Source organism: Uloborus diversus, chromosome 1 (genome assembly GCF_026930045.1).
Source record: "Uloborus diversus isolate 005 chromosome 1, Udiv.v.3.1, whole genome shotgun sequence".
Classification (NCBI taxonomy): domain Eukaryota; kingdom Metazoa; phylum Arthropoda; class Arachnida; order Araneae; family Uloboridae; genus Uloborus; species Uloborus diversus.
The window spans coordinates 208810557-208826366 of record NC_072731.1 but is presented as its reverse complement, the minus strand read 5'-3'; the positions used below and the strand labels follow the sequence as shown (position 1 = coordinate 208826366).

The 15810-nt window shown below is 35.2% G+C and overlaps 1 protein-coding gene across 1 annotated transcript in view; it reads right to left on the bottom strand.

Moving 5' to 3' along the window:
* Nucleotides 1-10284: 10284 nt before the first annotated feature.
* Nucleotides 10285-15810, bottom strand: part of LOC129224592 (beta-hexosaminidase subunit beta-like) — a 41678-nt gene continuing 36152 nt past the window's right edge. The window contains exons 12-13 of the mRNA XM_054859080.1: nucleotides 13506-13596; nucleotides 10285-10420 (exon numbers count right to left, since the gene is read on the bottom strand). Of these exons, the coding sequence (XP_054715055.1) occupies nucleotides 10415-10420; nucleotides 13506-13596 (97 nt within the window). The 3' untranslated portion in view covers nucleotides 10285-10414. The remainder of the gene's footprint in view (nucleotides 10421-13505; nucleotides 13597-15810) is intronic.

Below are 15810 nucleotides of genomic sequence, written 5' to 3'. Positions count from 1 at the left end.
TGTACCCGAATTTTTGGATCGTACTACGTACAATCTATTTATGCTTCTCCTTTTTTGACTGCTGTATGATGAAAGAAAAAGAACAACAGTCAAAAAAATTTAAAAAAAAAAAGAAAAAAAAAAGAAAAAAAGAAAAAAAATGAAAAAAAAAAACTAAGACACTGTTTAATAACCAATTGATTTATTTTTTGAAATTGAACACATAACTAAGATTTCGGTAATAATGTAATGATGTGTGGATTTAGGTACACTATACATAGTTAAATTTTTTTAAATTATGTTGTTTAATTATTCAAAAAAAAAATTAAGAATAAAAATATGAAACCATCAACAAATTACGCAATTAAAGTTAAAAGATTGCACGTAGACATTTTTTAGTCATCAAATTAAACATAAAGGGTAACAGATAAATTACAATATTAAATCATAATAGGAATATTTTTATACTTATTTAAAATTTATGAATAGAAGTTTGCATTTTTCATTAAAGCTATAACAGTGACATAAATTTTTTGCTGAAAAAAGAAACAATCATGAAAAGAGCAAGGTTCTTAATACGCAGCTACAATAAACAAATTCGATATTTATACCAAGTTAATAATAACTGAATACATGTACTATTTGATCTGATGTTTGCATACATAATACTGACCAATTTGATTGTTTAATCTTTTATGAAGCACTGTAAATAAGTTCAAATCACATTTTTCAATTTAACAATAATTTTCTGAAATTTAAAAAATTGCATAGTAGAAAATCCTTGAAACTTTTCTGTAACATATTATTAAAAATATGATGAAAACAAAAATAACTTATTCATTGATTTTATAAAAATAGATAAAATAGTTACACTTACAATAGAAAAAAATCGATCGCTATAAATGATGCAAAAAAGATGGCGCATTACGAAATAAGGGAGGTGAAACAAGTATGAGAAATACAACGCAAAATGACATTTCTTGAGCAAAATAAATAACCGCTAAATATTTAAGAAATGCTTGGAACGACGAGGAAGGGGTGGGGGGGGGGGGGTCACTTTCTGATTTTGGAGTAACCCACAACATTCAACTTCGGCCTCATTTTTTTAGTACAGAACCGCTACCACCAACGGTTCGGAAACGTTTCTAAATCAACCTCAGCACTTCCGAAGAAAAAATTCAAAAGTCTCTTTGATTTCCGAATTATGTCACCATTCATAAGTCTTTAATCAATTTCTTACATTAATGCCCTAAATTCTTCCTAAACAATAGATAAAGTTTGAAAAAGCAATTCTAATTTTATGAATGGTGTTAGTTTTAAACAATTCGGAAGTACAACTAGAGTTTAATTTCAGAAATAGGGGGAGGGGAGGAGGGGCACTAAAGTGTTCTCGGAAATCCGAAAAATAGTCGTAAAAAATTGAGTTCAAAATAATCATAAACATTGAGCAGAAAAACCCTTTTAAAACTTGTACCCGAGTTTGTTTTGACATGCAGTGGCGGGTTTAAAATATAGCAAATGTTGCAATTGCGCAGGAGGTCCCATAAACATAGGGGCACCGTAGGAGTTACAAAAATGCTTATGATAAATGTTTTACTTTCCGTGATAGAGAAGAAGGCGCCAAAATGTATTTCGACCGGTCATAAAATAGTAACTCCACCGAAGCGATGCAGAAAAGACTGCATTACTATGATTCATATTACAAATATCGAAAAATTACTAAAAAACTACCGTCGGTTCAACGGGAATCTAACAAAATGACACAAAAACCGGTTTCGCCATCTTATATTTGTTTCCAAGTTGGTCTCCAATTCAGCAATAAACCACCAAATAATCGCCAGTCTGAAACGCTGTATTAGTTTTGCATTGAAACAAGTAATTAATAGCCACAAAAAATGAGTAAACAGACTTTTCAGAACACCCGATCGAAAACAAAAAGGGAAGGGCACAACTGGAACGTACACACACCCCAAATGCGAAAATTTATCCTTCTACAGCTTACCATTTTTGAGTTATGACTTATGAGAGATACATATACGTACATCCATCCGCAAAAAACAACTCAATAATTAACTTGTTTGGTATCTGAATGCAGTATCAAAAACTCTTTCAGGGGTGATTAAAATAGAAATTCATACTGAAATTTAAGTAAACAATTTTATATAAAAACAATAACTCCCTTTACTTTGTATTAAAATGTAAAACAGCAAAGGTTCTTTTTTTCGAAAACATCGGCCAATTCCATCGGCTTTTCGATGTTTTTTAAGGCCGATGGGCCGATGTTTCCTGCAAGTTAGCATCGGCCGCCGATGCCAATGCCGATGGCTAAATTGTTGAACCATCGGCGCCGATGCATCGGCCTGGCCGATGCATCGGTCGAGTCCTAATTAAAGTTTAAAACAAACAGTGCAAAAAGCCATTCGAATTAGAAAAGTCTTTTTTTAAATAACTCCATAACATACTAATTTCGTATGATTATATTTTCGAAAGTAATAGGAGTGACACCGTTTTTTTTTAGTTCATATGTTAGACGACCATGTTGGTTATCAAACTTCATTAGTTTCAGATCTCTGCTATGAGGGCGAGAGTAGTAGTTAGGTTTTAAACATTTGCATTTTTGTGAAATTTATCACATAAAAGTTCCAATATCTTCTGGCACCCTTATAGTGACACCAATTTTATTACATATTTTTGATGTATGCAGGTGTGGCTAGGAATTTATGTAAAAACGTTGGTGTCATCATGAAGGCGCTTTGAGAAAATTGGTATTGAATGTAGTAAAAAAAATCATTTTCGGTCATTTTTAAACGGAGTTCGTGGCCGTCGCCCTCGTAGTGACACCGATTTGACAGCTGTAATAGTATCTAAGAAGACCGTATAATAGTATAGAATTTAAAAATCCAAATCATTATAGGCGCGCTTAAAGCAACAAGAACTTTAAAATCTGCAAATTTGAAAAGCACGCAAAAATGTGCCACGCCCCCTAAATTTAAAACTTTAATTCCTCAAAAACGGTTAGGCAGACAAAGCTCATATTTTGCACAAACATTACGTTCCTGATAAGGAACAACATATGTGAAAATAAGAAAAATTAAAAATGTCAACAATCACAAATGCCGTAAACTGCCTGATTCTTACAGACAATGGCTCTTAATTATTCATATTGATGTCGTAATGAGTTTGAAACAAAGAAACGGAGGATAGAGGAAAAAGCACAATTACCTTTTTTTTAGCCACAAAACTTCGTGGTAGTAATATTCCTCTCTCCAAAAAGGACTTGTGCACTTTGCAATGCTGGAAGTGCTGAATGACTACGATCCCCTTTTGCATTTTATTAAAATGTGTGACAACCAGCCCTGTCATTTCGAATTTTTCCGGAGAGGGGGGGGGGGGGGACAAAGGGCATATAGTTAATACAAATTTCATCGAGAAACGACAAAAACCACGCTCACTCATATGTAGAGGCATTAATTTTTCAAAGTCAGTCGAAAACAATTGACTCCCCTGACAGTTGACGGAAAAAATAACTGAAAACGAAATTTTAAGGTATTTTTGGTGGTGTTAAGGGAATGAAGACGAACCCAGGGCTCTCCCTCGGATTTTTTCGCCGTTAAAGTTTGAAAAATAAATTTTAGGCTACCCTTTTGGTGTAGTGGGCCCTAATGTCACCCAAAATTGAATCCATTTTTTGGTAGGGGGCAGGTTTAGGTTTCCCTCCCGAGATCTTTTTTGAAACTGAAATCAACTTTAGGTATCATCGGAAGAGGGGAAAAAAAGGGGGGGGGGGTTGCTCCCAAGCAGTTTTTCAAAGTTGAGTAATAAATGTGTAATTTCATTTTTAGGCTATCTTCGGAAGCGTTAGGTAAGTGGAGGGTGGTGGTAGCGAAGCATCTACTTTTAAAAATTTTTTCAAGATTGAGATCTTAAGGTGCTTTTAAGATTAACAGGGAAAATGGGACAGCTTGGAAGATCCCTCACTGAAAGTTTTTTGAAATAAAAGTCTTAAAAAATCATTTTAGGCTGCTTTTAATGATAATATCAAGAAAAGATTCGGAGACTATTCTCTAACTCTATGTACATACAGTGAAACTTCGGTAAGTCAAACTTCGATGAGCCGAAAACTTCGATAAATCGAAGAGAATATTGATTCCCTTCTCACTGAATGGAGAATTAATGTTATTTACTTTCAATAAGCTGAATTTTGTTGAGTCTAAATGTTTAATAAGTCGAATTTTATTTTATGCTTCTTGTCAAAGTTTCCTTGCTAACGTAACTCAATAAGTCGAAATCGTCTTTATTTTTTATTTTTATTTTATTTTATTTTATTTATTTATTTATTTATTTATTTTTGCTGCTTAAAATGTATGAACAAAAAGATACAAATCGGAGTCACTGCATTGCATCAAAAGACGACTAGACAAAGATGGATCAAATAAATTTTTGAAGCCAATTATTTGAGCATAACTTGGCAAGTTTCTTTTTTTTCGTTCCAAAACAATGTTTACTTCATTTCTTTTGGTAGAAAAGAAGAACCGGCTCATGGGGGAACCCAAAACTCACAGAGGATGGAACTTACAGGAAGGGGTGCGTACATTCGGGATTGTGTAATAATTCCACTTCTGACGAGATGAGGGGGTTATAGACTATTATTAGGGTTTTGAGGTTCTCTGCAAAGCTGCTTGTCTTTCCAAGACTGGCATTTTTCTTTCGTTGTTATGGAAAACTAATGTATGTGGTGCCGTTTCATTGATTCCTGAACGTTTGAGACAGAACTTCAAAACAGACTTAGAGAATATTCAAAATTTTAAGCTTCCAAAAAAAGAGTTTTTTTGGTTTGTTGCGTAGCAAAGGAGAAGGAAATTGCATTAAAGTTTATTAATGTGCCACCTAGTTTTTACCATTTAAAAAAATTCGGAAACTCGTTTCGATTGGTGATGAAAAAAAAAAAAAAAAAAACCCTGCAGGAAAAAGCAGCAGATATGAATTCCACGTTTTTATAGAAACCCGTCTGAATCTTCCTTACTCCTTCTTTGACGCTTTAAAAAAGTATCCGAGAACTTAAAAAAGAACAAATTTCTGCTCAATGCAATGTTTGATAACTGATATTTTTTTTAAATATCTTTTTTTTTTTTGGTAAATAAACATTGTTATCTCCTACAGAATATTATAAATTTGTTTTCCATACTATACAATTTCCCGAATTTATAGAATTATACTAAACATGAATTATATCAAGTATATATTGTCGCCTGAGAGCAACAGCAAGACTTAATCCCATGAATAACAGTAGGACATCTTACTGTTGCTTTGAGGCAACGATATTATCTTTGATAGATTATTTCACTTTTCTGCTCAAATTATAAATTAATGAGTGTCAGTGGTGGTATTTTATTTTGTTTTATAAGTGTTGTTTCTGTATTCGGTAGACCGAAATTTCGATAACTCGATTTTTTGCGCTTTCTGCAACTTCGGCTTATTGAAGTTTTACGGTACTTTCATATTCCGAAGAAAAAAACACCCACTTAATATTACATACGAATTCTTTAATGTCTACATTCAAAACTACATGCATTTAATTCCATTCTGTGCAACATTTGTTGCTGAACTTAAAAAATGTGGTAGCTATTTGTGAAGTTTATGCGATGCCATTTTATTTTAACTCGATTAGTCATGTCATTTATGTTTCTTTCATAACTTTTTTTTCCCAAATAACGGGACAAGATTCTCTTAAAACTGGACCAAAGCGGTTACTTACAGTTACAGATGTAAAGAGTGGAAAAAACCACATTTAAACCGGTTTTTTTTTGGGGGGGGGGGGGGTGAAAACTTTCTAAACATGGGGATTTTGCAGTGATTTGTTTACTTTTTCTCAAAAGCACGAAAGTTATTCTGTAATTTTATAAAAATGACACACATAACTTTGGATTAATTCTTCTTTGGGAAGAAGAGAAGATATTAGAATACAAGAGACAGCTTTTGTTGGTAAAAAACATAGAATTAAATAAGATACTATTGGAAAAATCATCACTTCTCACTCGGCGTTAAGAAAAGGCTATTCATAGCAAGATACTAAAAATTACATTGTTTAGGATATTTCCAAAGAAAATATGAATTATCAGAAAATTAACAACTCGCAGTGGTGACAAAAATTTTCATTTTTTTAATTTGAAAACCACCTGCTTTAAAAATATTTCTGTTTTGAATCACTAATCAAGTATAATTAAATGAGTTTCAAGCAATAAACAAAACTCTACTCCGTATTTATTGCACGTTTCCCATTAAAGTGCCAAATGCTCCCAAGTGTCCCGGTTTATTCCTCAAAATTCTCAGGTATATTCCAACTTCGCAAAACTTCCGGGATTTTCGCACCTCTACAAGACGCGTGCGCAGAGCCACGGTACCACTATACCAGTAAACCTGGTCATTTAGATAACCACCGGAAGAGGGTGCAGGGCCGCTACGAGTTCAAAAATTTAGATACGGTGCAAGAAATTGGTGGCATTTTATTTTTTTTTAATGCACCTTAAATAAATAGAGATAATTTTGTTTCTGGTTTAAAATGGAGTTAGGGAGTCAAAACTAAATCTGAGTATTAGGAATATAAACCTAATCGTAAACATAATTCATCACATCACATACATAAAACGCTTCCCCCATTTATTTTTCAAAATTGAAACTTTTAAAAATACAATTACTTTCACCGATTATGTTGGAAAGCTCTATCCCAGAAATTGCTTGAAATTGTAGTCCTAACTATGTAATTTTAGACGATCTTTGATGATGTAGGGAAGAGAGATTCGGGGGCTCTCCCTCGGAAAGCTTTCGAAATTTAGCTACTAAAATGCGGTTTAAATTAGCTATTAAAACGAAGTTTAGAACATCTTTGGTAATGTTAGTATTAGGAACGTTCGCGAACCCTTCCTCGATATTTTCCGAAATTGAAATTCCAGAAATGCAATTGTAGATGATCCTTAATGATGTTATGAAGGAGTTCGGGTGCTCTCCCCCGGAAATGTTTTCGACATTGAAACCCTAAAAGAAATTTTAGACGATCTTTGATGATATTAAGTTGATGGGTGGTTCAGGGATCCCAGAAATTTTTTACAAATTAATGTCTTAAACACGAAAGTTTAGACAATCATTTAATGATGGATAGGGTGCGTTTCTCGCATATTTAGGTTGGGCGTTTCTCGAGGATTTTAGTGGTGGCGCTCTCTTTGAAGTTTTTCAGAATTGACGTCCAAAACATGTGATTGTATGCCATCTCTGATTATGATAGGGGAAAGGATGGGGCTTGGAAACTCTCCATCGGATTTCTTTCGAAATCAAAGTTTCAAAAATTGCTTTAAAAAGCGAAAAACAATTTTATTCTTTGAACACCATCGATAATACTTTTAAACGTAATTTTTAAAGTTGACGCAAAAATAAAAAGTAAAATCATGTGTAACCATATTTCGTTCATAGTTTTTAAGAAAATCATCCTAAATTAGGAACGAAACGTGTATACCGTTACTCAAATATGCTGTCACCATTGCATAATGTATGCAGTGGTATTGAAGAAACTGGACCCGGTTAAATTTATAGTTGTACTAGTTGTTATATAGTTGAATTACGGCTACTAATGATTTTATATTTAGTTTTCGTGCCAACTTTCGATGGTGTTCAAAGAATTAAATTATTTTTCACTTTTTAAAGCAATTTTGAAGACGGTTCATTTTTTTTTTTTTTCAAAATTATTTTATTTCAGTTTTTTTAGTGCAAATATATTTCAGAAATAGTATAAAGTTACGATCCCGAAACTTCGTCTTATTTTTTCAGAAAAATGTTCCATGTTCTAAAAAAACCGTATAAACACGCCTTAACTTAAAGCGATTGGCACTAAAAATTTGTCCTTGTTCCTCTTTGGGATTCATTTGTATGATAATTTAATTATAACCATTTAAATATAAACGGTGTCACAAATTAATTTATATTTCACAACATACAAGTTACTTGTGACGCAATCCTACATCTCCTTACTTAGCCTCAATATCTATTACTAGCAGTACCCGCACAGCGATTCCCGTGCTAAAAATTTAATGCAAGTCCGTTGAATAAAAAAAATTGACGCCCCCTCCTCCTCTGATGTAAAATGATCGTTTTTCTTTGTATAAAATGCGTACACACCTTTTCAAAAAAAAAAAAAAAAATATATTTAAGTTTCTTTGGAGTTTAAAACTTTTCGTCACATCATTAAATTAGATTTACAGTTGCTTTAAAACTCCATTTAGCAAGTGAAGCGGTTTTTACTGCAATTTAAAATATTTCGCCAAATAAACAAAAAAAGACATCAAATAATATCTTTCAAATGTAAAAATAATTCCGCAGCTCTATTGTTTATCGCCAAACTTAACCAGCAACCACGCTATCATAATCCATCCGTCTAACGAAAAAAAAAAAAAAAAAACCATCTCGTGGAACATTCAAAAATCATCGTCAGAAAAAAAGAAGAAAGTGTCGTACATTTCACTCGGGTAAAAACAAATCAAAAGTTTCTTTTCTTTCAAAACAAATCGCCAAAACAATGAATTACCTTAACGGTTGCCTTAAAAAAATAATCCTAGACTGAACTGCTCAGCGCTTAACGTGCCAAGCGACCACGCTACCAGAACCCAGCCCTTTTGCGAGTGAAGCAGATGTTTTTTCTTTGGCAATAATAAATTTCGGCAATAATAAGTCAGGTGAGTTTGCTGGGCAGGGGAGGACGGTAAACTCATCCTGGTGCTCTTCGAATCACGCACGTACACTGGCAGCTGTATGGCACCTCACATTGCCCTGCTGGAAGATGCCATCATCCTGAGGAAAAAGCAATGCGCATGTAGGGGTGGACATGGTCCGCAAGGACAGACGCCTACTTGTATGGATCCATCGTGCCTTCCACAATGATCAGTGAACCCAGAGAATGCCAGGAAAACATTCCCTAGACCATAATGCTCCCGCCTCCCAGCTTGGACCGTTCCGGCAATGGTTGCAGGGTGGTTCTTTTCAGAGGTTTCACGCCTTATACGCCAACGTCCATCTGTCCGATGGAGCATAAAACGCGATTCATCTGAAAACGCTACCTGTCGCCACTCAGTGGACGTCCAGCTGCTGTACTGGCGTGCAAATTCTAGCCTTCGTCGTCGATGAACAGCAGTCAGCATAGGTGCACGAACCAGGCGTCTGCTTCGGAGGCCCAGACGCAGCAATGTTCGCTGAATAGTAGTTTGGGAGATACTTTTGGTAGCCCCTTGGTTCATTTTGGTGGTCAGTTGCTCAACGGTAGCCCGTCTATCTGCCCGAACGCATCTTCGCAACCGTCGTTCGCCTCTGTCATCTATGGCCCGTGGTGCACCACATTTGCCACGTCGCTGATTTTGGACAGTACCATTTTGCCATGCACGGTACACTTTTACAACGGCGGCACGCGAACAGTTCACAAACTCGGCCGTTTCGGAAATGCTTCCACCCCTGACCCGAAAGCCAATGATCATGCCCTTTTGGACGTCGGATAAATCGCTTCGTTTCTGCATTACGCCAACGATTGAAATGTTTTCCGAAGCCCTCACACACCCTTTATATACGCTCAACTGCACTGTGCTGCCACCTGCCTTCTGTGATTGGTTATTCAACTCTGACGTGGAAAGTACGTGGTGGTCACATTAATGTGACTGAACTGTGTATTTCGAAATTGATTTATAAACGCTTGTAACATTTTTTTTTTCCTTTGAAGATAGAAACTAATTTTTTCGACCATGGGTCGAGAGAGATCTGGAGTAAAAAATATCGCTTTTTCCAATGCTGTCAAAAAGAAAACTGTGGGACAATTTCTTCACTTTTTATTGATAGATTTAATGAAGAAAGTAGAGCCTAAATTTCAGCTAAGCCTAAAAACGTTCGAGCTAGAAACGCAAATTACTCCCGCCGTAATTAAGTTAGATCATTGAAATAAATTTTTTAAAACTCAGAAAGTTCTACCCTTTTTAACGATAATATTATTATGTGCAAGTAATTTTTCACCCCTTTAATAGCCAATAATAGGCAATTTACGTGAAATTTGAGCCTAAATTTGAATTAAAAAAAAAAAAAAACTATTTATCGGATTTTTTCGAATTATAGCCTATGTTACTCAGTAAGAAAGCACTCTTCATATAGTGAAAGAATTTTTCAAATCGGTGCAGTGGTTCCGGAGATTACCTCGAACATATAAACACACAAAAATGCAAATGCGCCCTCTCTCTTTATAATATTAGTAAAGATAGATTTATACAGTATAGGCAAAAGATATCCTTCAAAAGTCACTTTATTGAAATTTTCTATGTACACGATGTCGTTTACTCTACATTCTTGGTCCGTCTTGCCGAAATAGTATCGTTCACTTGCACTTTCAACAGCTTTTCACTTCTGTCTCCAAAAGTTATAGCTGGAAAAAATAATTTGGAATTTTATAGAAATTAAATGAAGGTTTTTAAAAAAAAATTATCATTGTTTAGGATGATATTAGTATGGAAACAACGTTTCATTACACAAAAGAAAGTGATGATATCATGATCAGGCCCGTATCTAAAGAAGTGTGCGCTCCTGTGCACCAAAGTGATTTGTCGCTTGCCATTGCACTAACCCGTATAGTATGCCATTCCAAGCAATAACATTTAAAGAAGTCCTGATTTTATGAAAGTAGCTCTGCATATTACTAGGGCGGAAGGAAGTTCCTTTTCACTAAGAGAGATCTTTTGTCTTAACTTGTGCATATGCTGCTTCAAAAGTTAGTGGTTGAGTTTGAAATTTTTTTGCGTGCTTCTGGGTATGGTACTCATTTATTGCTGTTTATAACTTTTCTTCTTTTTTTTTCTTTAACACCTTTCGGGCACAATCACAAATAAAACGAGTGAATCACCGCCTACAATTGTTCTGAGAAGCGCAGTCTTCACGTTGATAGCCAGACCCAAGACATTGCACATCTGAAATATCTTATCTGCGGTGGCTCCTTGGCACACCATTTTAAAATGTCTCTTATGGGTGGCTCTTAATCGGGGGAGGGGAGGGGGGATTTCAAAAATAAAGGGAGCTTGCCCTTCCATTTTCCTAAGTTCAAAATTAACAATCGATCGAAAATATGATGAAATTAATTGACTCACGTGTTTAAAGAAAGAAGAATTTCCTTAATAAGTGCTTAATTTACATTTTCTCATGTCATTATTCCATGAGAATCAAAATGGAGCTTTGAATTGGAAGGTGGGAGCCTACCGGAGCCATGTATGTAGATTTTTGAGACCTTGTCCCGATACATTTTTTATGGAAGGTCATTGAATCAGAAATGACGTTGAAATTTAATCACCCAAGTTTTAAAAAACAAGTCAGCCCTGCTCCCCCCCCCCCGCACCTCCTTTGATCCCATGATTTTTTGGAGCACCAGCCGTCTATGTTCGAACCGTTGATAATAAATTAATTTTGAAGTTATTATGACAGAATTTTCTCTTAAAAAACCTAGAAAGTGTATATGGGAAACCTGATTAAGTACCCAGATTCTGTGACAAAATAACCCGCCAGTGTCTACTCTTACCTGGCTGTCTTGTGTCTCTCCTTGGACATAGGGTTACCCACTCACTGAGACTGGAAGTGGTATAGCCACCATGGACCAAAGCAAAGGTTTTTTTTTTGTCTAACTAATATAATCCCTGCGCCCCTCGAATCAAATACTTATTTTATTTTTATAAGCATATCAATCTAAATGTTTGTAGCAGGAAAGCTTTCGCCAAAATATTTGGTTATAATTACATCATTTAAGATATTTATTTGAAGGAGAAGGAAGCATTTCGAAGAGATTTAAATATTTTAGAAGTCCAAAAGAACCTTGCATAAGGGTCCGAAAATCCTGCTGACGACTGTGGACTCGGCAAAGATAAGGATTTATTAAATCTAAATAGGATTATACTAATATCTTTGACTGAAGTTTATATATGAGTCAAAGACACGACTGAGAATGACGTGTTTGGTGCTAAAGACCTTTCCAATGTGTTTGATAAGTATCCGTTGTTTTAACGGTACAAAGGTATTGATGAGGTTTTAATAAAAGAAGAAACAAAACCGGAAATCCTTAGTCACCGAACGTGCCCTCCGTGCTCCGTCCTCTGTTCTAACAGATTTCATGAAAACTGAGAGTAGTTTGGGTTCAATGAATATTCCGTGAGAAACATTTGAAGCTTTGTATACTTTAAAGAAAATAAAGGCCAGATTAGAAGATTAACCCAAACGAATGCTTAATCAATCACCTATTATTTAGAATTCCCCACTTAAATTTGAAACCACTGTTCAATGTTAATGACCTTTCCAATGCGTTTGATAAGTATCCTTAGTTTCCATGATACAATGGTATTGAGGTTTATTTAAAACAAGAAAAAAAAACTGTAGTCCTTACTTAGTCGCCGAACGTACATACAGATTTCATGAAAATTGAGAGTAGTTTGTGCTCAATGATGACTATTCCGCGAGACCCATTTGAAGCGTTTGTATCCTTTAACAGTAAGAAAAATAAGGGCCAGGTTACATGCCAGACAGCTCGGTTATCACGTCCAAATACTGCAGTTTCGTTTAAGTCAAAATAAGGTTTAATTGATCATTTACTACTTAGAATTCACCAACTAAATTTTAAAATAATCATTTCAATCTCAAAAGGCGATGCATTTTAAAACTCTCTCTAGTTTTGTTTGATAATAATTTTTTCTCGTTTTACTTTCCTTAATTGATATTGGACATTGGGGAATGGTGAACTAGGGTCTAGTTTCTGGACATCTCACCTGCACAAGTGTGAGCTGATAGGGTTTGGCATAATACCCTAAGGTCCTCCTGTTTAAACTTATGAGAAGGGAGAAAGGATACTCGAACAATTTCGTCCCAACTTACGTTTTAGCAATCAGGGTCACAACTCCGTCCATGAGCTCGCCTCAAAAAGACGCCATACCTCTAGACTACCCACTCACGATAAGCTAAGAAACATAAAAGCTTATCGGAGAGTTTTTTTTTTACGGAAATGATTCAATCGAATGAAATGATTATAGATTTAAGGTAGTGAAATTGTTGAATGTAATCGCTTTCTCCATTGGTTTAAAAGAAAGAACTGTGCTTATATCTTATTGGAAGAGACATTTGCAGCTTTCCACGGAGTTCGCAAAATTTCTTCTTTAATCCACCATCGGACTTTGGAGAAAGCTTATTGCTATTTGAGAAACATCATTTGATACTGAAAATCTGCCCTCTATTCTATTTAAAGAGCCGCAGTCTGTTTATCAGGGCTTCACTACTTTTCTATATGTCTTGCTGTATGTGTGTCCCCATGTTTCGTATTAAACGTATTTGTTTATGTTCAGCTGTCTGAATCTCTGCTTTACACAACCTTTCAACAGAAATAATGCTCTCGAAAATTCTCCAAATCTGTTTTAGCAAGCAAAATTGAAATCAATTAACCGAAATGATTTTTTAAATCTGTAACACCTCGTGGTTTGCTTTACCTCTGGTGCTTCTACGGGCAAGTCGTCCTCCAAATCCCACTCATAATCTCCGCAGAATCCGTTCAAAATTGGTTGGGCAGGAATTCCTCTCCTGGAAGAAAACAAAAGAATCAGTCTTCAACCAACTGATTGGCATGGCATAAAAAGAAAAGTAAGTCATGTTAGGACTGGAAAAAAAAAAAAAAGAAACGATAAGGAAAATTTTATGCATGCTTCTAAAAAATTTTACAAACATTCAACTTTACTCTTGAGTTTCGGTCAATCAGAATGATCTATTACAGTGATATTTTGTTATCTACTAGGAGGTTTCAAAAAGTAAGGTAACAAGTCCATGCAGAATGAAAATTTATTCAGGAATTATAAAAATGTATAAATCCCGATGTCCTAAATGTAAGGTGATAAAGGTACAGATTACTTCTCTACATAGTCTACAGTCAACATGCTATTGTTCCAGCGGTACACCAAGCCGTCGAAACTGGAGTGGAAGAAATAATCGTCAAGAAGGTGATCTACACCAAGACGGCTTGCTGCCAGGCCCGGACTGGCCAGGTCGGCTAGTCGGCGATCGCTGAGGGCCCCCGAGCTAGGAAGGGCCCCCAAATGAAGCGAAAAATTTTTTTTAGCAGAAAATTATTTTACAATTTTTTGATTTCCTTGTAACTATTTCAATCTGTGTCCTTATACGTTTTGCCAGGATCAGGGCCTGATAACTGAATAGACCAACTAGACTGCGGTCTAGGGCCCTTGCTTTTTAGGGGCCCACAATGGCTAAAGTTGTTTTAGCTAATGACTAAAAGTAAGATTTGACTGCATAGTGGCTCCAAAAAATCTTTGCTTAGAACCTTCCAATATCTTAACCAGGTCCTGTCCGGGATGCTTTTGATCAATCTTTCTAGTTTTATACAAATAGCACACTGGGCCTAATTAAAGCCAGGTAGGGCCCCGGGGCAAATATTAATTTTAGGTTAGGGGCCCCTAGGGCTTTAATTTCTCTGAATTTGTCCCGTAAACAGGGCCGGATAACAAATAGGCAACTTAGGAATCGCCTACGGGCCCCAACAGAAATGTTCGGCCACCCTTCAAAAAATCATCAGGGCCCACTAAACTGCCCCCCCCCCCCGCTCAAAAAAAATTAAACGAGTGGTTGTTTGTTTTTGTATGGTTCAATATTTCTACCTAAATTTTGAATTCATTTGGTTAAATATTTTTACAAGTTTATTATTATTTTAAGGTTTTGAGTCCCTACTAGCAAAATTTCTTGCATCAACCTTGACAGATCTTGATATTATACTGACGGCGTCAATATTGACGTGTTTCATACTGCATAAAGCTTGCATAAAGATTAAAAAGCAATATTACAATAACAACACGTATGCAACATTGCATTCATCTTAAAATATCAATATTGATATTACCTTACAATAACAACATTGCATACATGTTGACGCTGTCAAGATGATATTGATTTCATGCTGTCGCCGTCAAGGTAATTAGTACACAATAGAACAGGTGGACCTTCGTTGATACTTGCGCATGCGCACAGTTCTTTCTACCCAGCGTCCCTCACTTTGCTGGCACATCTTTCTCCTTCGACCTCCGATTCAGTCGGTTAGGAGTTGCACGTGGCGTTGCATTTCTTTAGGCTTCGTAAAGTTGGTTGCTTAGTTATTAGTGTGGAATCGTAATGTTTTAGGAATAACTTATGAATGACTGATTTATTAATATAGTACTAAACAAGTCATATCGCAAGCGATGTGCGATCAATGTTAAAAATGGCCGAAAATAACTTTTTTCGTCCCTAGACTTTGAAACAAAGGACATGAAGCCCAGAATTTCGTATTATCACTTCAACCTCATGAGTAAGATTAATTTTATTCAATGGTTATTTATGTTATTCTTTAAGATAAATTCATGTGTTTTGTCAATGGGATATTTTCAATGCTGACATCCATTTGGAAATGTACTTTATTGTATTTATTTACTTATTTATTATTTTGCTTTCTTTACTCCTAAATGCGTTATAAAAACTTCCGCAATTATTCCTAACTAGGCATTTTATGTCTTCATAATACAATTAGAAGCATGAATTTAAAAAATAAGTCAAGTATGCAAAACGAAGAAACTTTCATTTTTTAAATTGAATTGCGAGTACTATTAATACCTTTATATGAATTTCCGATCAGATGTCAGCTTTAAGAAAATATTCTTAGGCTAGAAAACTATCTTGAAGAATAACAGAAATAATTAAAGAATGAAATTTAATTCTCGAGTTTAAAGTGAAAATAACACAAATAAATAAATAGAT